The 7,915-nt window shown below is 52.3% G+C and overlaps 1 protein-coding gene across 1 annotated transcript in view; it reads left to right on the forward strand.

Moving 5' to 3' along the window:
* Positions 1 to 1,026: 1,026 nt before the first annotated feature.
* Positions 1,027 to 7,915, forward strand: part of PPARGC1B (PPARG coactivator 1 beta) — a 186,175-nt gene continuing 179,286 nt past the window's right edge. Inside the window, exon 1 of the mRNA XM_060240600.1 lies at positions 1,027 to 1,194. Coding sequence (XP_060096583.1) covers positions 1,111 to 1,194 — 84 coding nt within the window. The 5' untranslated portion in view covers positions 1,027 to 1,110. The remainder of the gene's footprint in view (positions 1,195 to 7,915) is intronic.

Raw genomic sequence — 7,915 nt, forward strand, 5'->3', positions numbered from 1 at the left:
GGGGATCCCCCGGTTTGGAGGCCCTCCCCCGCTTCAGGGTCATCAGAAAGCGGGGGAGGGGAGGGAAATGTCTGCTGGGAACTCTGTTATTCCCTATGGAGATTTATTCCCATAGAAAATCATGGAGAATTGATCCATGGGTATCTGTGGGGTGTGTGTGTTTTTTTTTTGTAGAGGCAGCAAATTTTCAGTATAGCATCTAGTGCCTCTCCCCAAAATACCCCCCAAGCTTCAAAAAGATTGGACCAGGGGGTCCAATTCTATGAGCCCCCAAAGAAGGTGCCCCTACCCTTCATGATTTCCTAGGGAAGGAAGGCATTGAAAAGGTGTGCCGTCCCTTTAAATGTGATGGCCAGAACTCCCTTTTGGAGTTCATTTATGCTAACTCCTGGCTCCGCCCCTAATGTCTCCTGGCTCCACCCCCAAAGCCTCCTGGCTCCACCCCCAAAGCCCCCAGATATTTCTTGAATTGGACTTGGCAACCCTACGCATGGAAGAAAAAGGCATGTGCAAGACTTGCCCGGGAAGGGGTGATTGTGTGGGTGGGGGGGAAGAGTTTCCTCCTCGAGTTTCTCTCCACTCGCAGGGCTGCAGCACGGAAAGGGCGAAGCGCTGCAAACGGCCGCGGGGTTCCGTCCACGTGCAGAGCGCGCCGTCGCCGCCTCTTCTCTTCGTCAGCTCCTTCGGGGAAAGGGACCCCTCTCCCTCCCTCCCTCCCGCCATGCAAGGGTGTCACTTGCCCGCTGGGCTCCAACTCCGGCGCCTTCCTCTTCGGGGCATGGCAAGGCAGCCGCCGGGCCAATGAAGGAGAGCCACTTCCTTCGCCGGGGACTCGCCTCGCGGGCAAGCGCGCCTTCTGCTCTTGCGCCTTCCCGGCCTCGCCGAAAGGGCTCGGGGCAGAGGCGCGCCCGGGCGCGAGGAGCCTCCTGGGCGGCCGCCGGCCTCTGGAGCCAGCCCAGGCGAGCCTCCCGCCGCCCGAGCTCCGCCTCCTCTGCTTCGGCGGCCCCGCCCCCTCCCAAGCGGCGGGCTCCCGGCTCGGCTAGCTCCTGACTGGAGCCGCCGCCGCTCTCGCCGCATGCTGGTTCGCGCTCTTGCCCGAGGAGCTGGAAGATGGCGGAGCCGGGGCCGGACTGCGGCGCGCTTCTGGACGAGGAGCTCTCGTCCTTCGTGTTCAACTATCTCGCCGACAGTCAGGTACGGCTGGCCTGCGGGGGTGGCGCGGCGGGGTGCAGAGAGCCGGCACGTCCGGCTCTGGCGCGCTCGGAGCAGCCGCGAGCGTGCCAAGAAGCTGGGCTTCCCAAGCGCGGGAGCCACCCCGCCGTGCATCGGGGAGGCCGGCCTGCAGGGGCCGCTCGGCTCGGATACGTTAGGGGGGGATCGTGGGGTGCAAAAATCCCACCCCGGCCCGGATCCCTTAGGCGCCGGGGAATCTGGGACGCGTTTGACATGCACGGTTGGACACGCGCGAGGGAGTTGGGGGGCGCCGGAGCTGCGTGGGATCTGGGGCGCGGGGGGTGGGGGGGGGGCTCAGATCCAACTTGCAAGGGGAAGTCTGGGGCGTGAGGTCCCCGGCGTGGCGGTGCACAGAAGCGGGAAGGGACGCTGCAAGGCAACCGGCCGCTTGGCCCCTCTCCTCTCTTGCCGAGCGGGAAGCCGAGAGGGTGGGGGAGGACTTTGGATTGCTCCGCGAGCCGGCGTCTCGGGGCCCAGACGGAGAAACGAGGGAAGAGAGAGACACAGCGTCGTCCGGACGAATGGCAGGGCATCCGAGGACTGGATCTGCGCAAGCTGGGACGCGGGATTCCTCCAGATCCCCCCCCCCCCCGGCCAGGAGGGAGGGAAGCGACACACTTCTTGCAGGCAGAGCGCCCGGGCCGGCTGAGTAACGCCGAGGGAGGCTGCGAGGCGACAGCTCGGGAGGCTCGCCTGTGGGTCTCAGGCAACGGCCCAAGAAGATCCGGCGGAAGGGAGGGCTCTTTCTGACCGCTGGGCCTGCTTTCAGCGCAGCCCGCCCCCACCCCGTGCTAGACTTTTTCAGCGCCGCTCGCAAGTGGACTAGTGGGTCACGCCGCCGGCGCTGCCCCACATTCCAGCAAGCCTTCCTTGCTTGCGTCGTTAGCAGGTGGCCATGCGGACGCCTTACTTATATGTATATATTATGAACATATGAAGCTGCCTTATACTGAATCAGAACCTCGGTCCAGCAAAGTCAGTATTGTCTACTCAGACTGGCAGCGGCTCTCCAGGGTCTCAAGCTGAGGTTTTTCACACCTATTTGCCTGGACCCTTTTAGTTGGAGATGCCGGGGATTGAACCTGGGACCTTCTGCTTCCCAAGCAGAGGCTCTACCACTGAGCCACCATCCCTCCTACATATGAATCTGCCTTATACTGAATCAGATCCTCGGTCTCTCAAAGTCAGTATTGTCTACTCAGACTGGCAGCGGCTCTCCAGGGTCTCAAGCTGAGGTTTTTCACGCCTATTTGCCTGGACCCTTTTTTGGAGATGCCAGGGATTGAACCTGGGACCTTCTGCTTCCCAAGCAGAGGCTCTACCACTGAGCCACCGTCCCTCCCCAAATATATTTAAATTTTTTTTAATTTATTTCCTCTTATACCACGTCTTATCCCGCAAGCGGGCACAGGGCGGCTCACAACATAAACTGTGACCGATTTCGCACTAGACCGTTAATCCTGGGTTGGCCCTGTCTGACATTCTACGGAGAAATCAGAGAAACCAACTCTGTGATTCTATGATTTGGGTGTAGAATGTCAGCTTGGGGACAGGGCTAAACCAGGATTAAAGGTGCAAGATTGGTTTGTGCCTTTGGGAGGAGGTGACTTCAGCGGGAAGCCCAAGGGCTTATAGGCCCCCCTCCCCGGTCGCCTGGCTGTGGAGCAACAAGAATAGAGGGATGGTGGAGGCCCCCCTTCTCTTCGAGATTTGCTGGTGGGAGCTCTAATTTCTGAGGCTGTGCTCGTGAGTCATGTGGCTGGCTCCTTTCATACCTGCAGCTTTGGAGTGAGGGCAAGGGAAGTGCGGGGGGGGGGGGCGGGGGCGGAATTGGTCTTAGTTGCTACAGATAAGCAACTTTGCCAGCCTTTCCCATTTGGACTGAGCTGGCTGTTAAAATCAGATTAAGGGCTTCTTGGCAGCGCTTGCCTGATCACGAGCGAGCAGGGTGCCGGCTGGAAGGGCAGTGGGCTGCATTCTTTTCTGGAAAGAAAGGCAGAGCAGGGCTCCGGGAATCAGTGCTGTAGGACTATCATGCATCTCTCAAGCCTGTTGCAATTGCAAAGAGTTTTCCATGGTTACGATTCTACTCCCCCCCCCCCACCCAATGCCCTCCCTTTCCCCCCCTCATAAACAGAGATTACTAACCAGCTTTGATTTGGGATGTTGCACATTCCGCTCTTTCCTCCTTACCAAAAAGGAGGTTGTATTTGTTTAGTTGCCTGTAAGACAGTGGGGTAAAGTTGGGCTGAGTTTGTATCCCAAACAAGCAAGGGAGCGCTGGGTTCGATCAGTCGGCTGTGTCTCTGGTGGGTGCGTGCTAGACAGAACCAGGCTGGGCCTGTTCCAGGCTCGTCTCATGCAGTCTGAGCACCTTCGCTCCGGTGCCAGTGCTGGCGCTTTCCAGTTTGTCATGGGATGTATTGGCCAGAAGGACTTTTCAGAATTAGCAGATGCTGACAGCTTGATTAAAGAAGTACGGGCAGCATATTTTGTAAGCAGGCTTTGTGTTCTGCCTTGCAAAGGGGTTCTTTACGTGATGCTGTAAAAAAAAAAATCGTCAGCTAAGAAACTTTTGACAGGTCAATAGAAGGCATGTTTGCATTTGGGGGGAAATGCATTACAGACAGCAGAGTTTAAAGACTGTATAAAATGGTCTGTCTCCCTGTGCTGAATGACATGATGGCTGCAACCTTAACGCGATCCGTCCATTCCTGTTGGAGGGCTGGGATGATTGAGATGTCCCTGGGGGTTTAGCCTGCCTGAGCGCTGTATGTTGTGTATGGAAATACTTCTGAGTGCATATTTCCTGAAAGTCCAAACTTTCTTCCAAAACACAAGAGGATATCTGCACTAACTCCATGCAGCTCAGTTTGCTTAAGCCCCACTGCTGCTAATGGATAACTAAGAAAGTCTATTACGGTAATCCTTGGGTTGATATTTGCTTGCTGCTGCAGACCTCTTTGCTTGAAGGTTCTTTTAATCTTTCGATGACCCTTTTGCCTCTTCTCGTTGGTGTGCAAGGGTTAAAGCTCTAGAGTAAAAAGGCTGAGCTGCATGGGATGACTTTTGTAGAAGAAGCTTTCGGTGCACCTTGCGTTTTGTACCTTAACCTCTGATGAAACAGCAGGGAAGGCTTCAGCCTTGGCCCATTCCGTCATGTGCTTTGCTTGTAACTGTATGCGGGAGGTGGTTCCTGGGCTCGTCTCTGACGTCTCTCCCCTGTTACTACTATACTGTGTTAGCCTCTGCTTTCTCGGCAGGGCAGCTGAGTTCTCACTGGAGTCTGAAAGCACCTCCTACAAAGCCTCCCCCCTCCCCCCCAGTGTTCCGGCACAGGATCAGGTTATCCTAAGAGGCTAAAATGTCAGGAGGCACTGAGATAGCTGAATCTATTATCCATTTGTTTCTTGTGGAGACTCTGAAGAGTTTCAGTGCTGCCCATCAGACATCGCAATACACCCCTCCCCCTCTTCTCTTTGCATCAGCACTGCAGAAATTCACACCAGAGTTCTCCAGAATATCACACAGCCCAGGTGGAGCTGGCGCATTCCCAGAGAAGCACAGTGAAATTTCGCCCTTTGCTGCCTTCCGTATGGAGCTTTCAGGGTTGCCTTTTCTAGCCATTCGTATGGAGGGGAAAGGATGCTTCGTAAAAATAGCTGCATTGCAACAGATAGAGATTAAAGGCCTCCCCCCCCCCCCTTCTGCAGTCTGATTTTTCATCAAAATGGACTTATTGTGCAGCAGGGCAAAATATATGATTTATGCAGGAGGCAGGATGATGCATTTTGGCCTTGTTTCAAATTTGTAACCCTCCATTGTTAATTCATCAGGTGCTTGGAGGCCTCAGGAATTACTGGCATCAGCTGCCGGGGAGACAGGAGTTAGAGGCTCTTTGCCGCTTCTCTGTGAGCGTGCGAGAGAGCTGCTTGACTTTCCCTTTTTGTGATTTGTCGAAAGGAAGATGATAACAATGCAGGCCGCCACTTGGTGCTTCCCTGGGCAATATTTCCTCCTTATTTTTCTCAGCAGCTTGTTAGCGGCTCAATTAATTAACAGTGGGAGAAGTAAACTATTATTGACTAGAGCAAAACGGTTTGTCTTCTCTCAGACATACGCATACTTCCAACTCTGCCATGGATTCTCCTGTTGCTCCTTTTGACTGGCATGATCTATGGCTTTTTAAGTGTCTGTGTCTTCATCAGTTAAATGAGGTAAAAGGGTGAGTATTCTTTTTTTTCTTTTTTTTTTGACAGGCCGAGGAAATTTGTCCCGAGTAGACCAATGTGCCAGGTGATTTTGTGTCCTGATTCTGAATGCCTCGGTTAGCCCTTCTTTGGTATCTGGAGGAGGAAATCCCATTTTGCACTCTGCTGGGCTTAATGCTGTCTGTTCCAAAGGCTTATTGAAGAGGAGAGGCAGGAGGAGGGGTTCTCTTTTACCTGTTTCACCTTTTCCAGCCCTAAGTGGGCATTTGGTTGTCCGGCATCTCCGCCACATCACTGTGTGCGCAAACTCAACACAGATATGTTTCCACCCACATTTGGGCAAGTATCCAGGATCATGTTGCCTGGTCCCTACTTGTGACCTTGCTCTTTTGAAGACATTCAAAGGGGTCGCAGTGGTTTTTCTTGGTTGCTTGTTTGTTTCATTTAGAGAATGAAAACAGATGCTTTCCTTTTAACATGGCTTCAGCAGCCTTGAACAAACAAAGACTTAAAATAAAGAGCTGAATGACATAGTCAAATCCTTCCTGGACTCTTCTACTTCAGATCAAAATAGGGGATGTTATTTTGGGATGTCCTTGATGCTGAAAATGCCCTGTATGTGGAAAACTAGCATGTCAGCATGAAAACCCCTTTCTTGATTTTCCCCTGTGAAGATAATTTTGTACGCAGAAGGGGGAATGCCCTAGGTGGTACAGACTGCTGCATGCATCTTTTGAATATTTAAGTTGAGTCTAAGTATGCAATTCTAAGTACATTTACTTAGAAATGTTCCACTGGAATTAGTGGAACATTTCTGGTATGCATATACAGAGTTTGTGCTTAAGGTGGAAATCATGCGGTTCTTGTGAAGGGCAAAGTACACATGCTTCAGAACATTTCCAGTTCGGGACCCACCTTTAAACTCGTATGACAGCATGAGATCTGCAGAGCTGCAAGCATGTGACAGAGATTCATGTGACACCAGTCACATGACAGGAAAAGGAAGAAGCAGTGTCTTGGCCTTTTTGGTAACGCATGGGGTTCCACACTGCAAGGCCACATGGAGCATTGAGGATTGACTTGGGAGTGTGTGTGCGTGTGTGGCAAAGGAGAGCTTTTGGGCTGAGGGAAGAGAGAAGAAAGCAAGGGAGCACTTTTCAAGCGGTGTGTCTATCTGTCCCTGCACTCGCTCGTTGCTTAGGAATCCTTTTCACTGGTAAGAGGTCTTGCCTTGCTGACCTTCTGTTCCTCTTAGCATGTGCAAAGAGAGGCTGAGAGAGGATGTTCCAGCTCTTTGCATTTGCTCGCTCTCCAAAAGCAGCAAACAAGGTGGCTCTGTAGGGCTTTGTGATCAGCAACCCATTTGAGGGTTGCGACTGTTGCGCTAGAAGGAACATCTTTGAATGAATTCGGTTGTAAAGGAAACGTTGTCTCAATTGACTTGTCGCATGGATCCCGCTCAACTATATATGAACTTAGCGCTCGGCAGTTATATAGACTGAATATTCAAAAAAAACACGTACAGTCAAGGCTGATTGTCCTGAGCCAGGATTATCCCAAATAATATTAATAGGGGCATTCAGCTTCTAGGAAGTCCCCCCCCTCCCCCCCCCCCCCCCCCCAAAAAAAAAAATTGCTGAGGCAGCTAGCAAATGAGCCAGATGTGATATACATGCCAGATTGCCCTTGGCTAAGAGCTGATTGATACAGAGGGCTTTGTGATGGTTATTTATTTATTTACTTAGAACATTTAACCCCATAACATTTGATTATTAATGGGATAAACTAGCCAGTTACAGGGGCTGCCAGTTTCACAGGCTAATGGATCCAGAAGTGCATCATGAAGACTCTCTCCCCTCCCTGCCCACAATTTGGCAGTGAGACGCACAGTGTTATGCAATGGCCTACATCTGTGTCTGTCAACTGGCAATTGTGATCCAGGGAATTTCCACAATTAGACACAGTGTGTCGTCTCCCCCCCCCTCCTCCGCCCCAAACCTGCGGATGTGTAAGAGAAAGCCAAATATGAAATGGCTGGGTAGCCATCAACAGATGGCGGCTCTCTTGTATGTCCCTACTTTTGTGGTTTAGAGAGCCGCGTGGCAGCAAGTCCGTAGCTATGGAGCTTGATATTTCTTGCTCTTGCCTGGCAGAATGATGTGGGTTCGCTGGTAGTACACAACTTTCCCCTCCGACCACCGCTAAGCCATGCAAAATGCCAGCCAGTCGGTCAGTTCTAGGGTTGGATTGTGATATTGCTGTCCATCGCTGGCATTCCTATCTGCAAATGGCTTTTCCCTTCTTTCTGACAAACTGGATTCTCTGTTGGACGCGTGCCACCTCCTCAGAGAGGCTATGGGGGATGTGATGTTTTGGTGTTGCTCACGGTGAGATGAATTATGTTGGTATATAAGTGGGTAGTTTTAAGTACTCAACCTACTGCATGTTGTACGGATCCATAGGATTCTCCA

Source organism: Heteronotia binoei, chromosome 5 (genome assembly GCF_032191835.1).
Source record: "Heteronotia binoei isolate CCM8104 ecotype False Entrance Well chromosome 5, APGP_CSIRO_Hbin_v1, whole genome shotgun sequence".
NCBI lineage: Eukaryota > Metazoa > Chordata > Lepidosauria > Squamata > Gekkonidae > Heteronotia > Heteronotia binoei.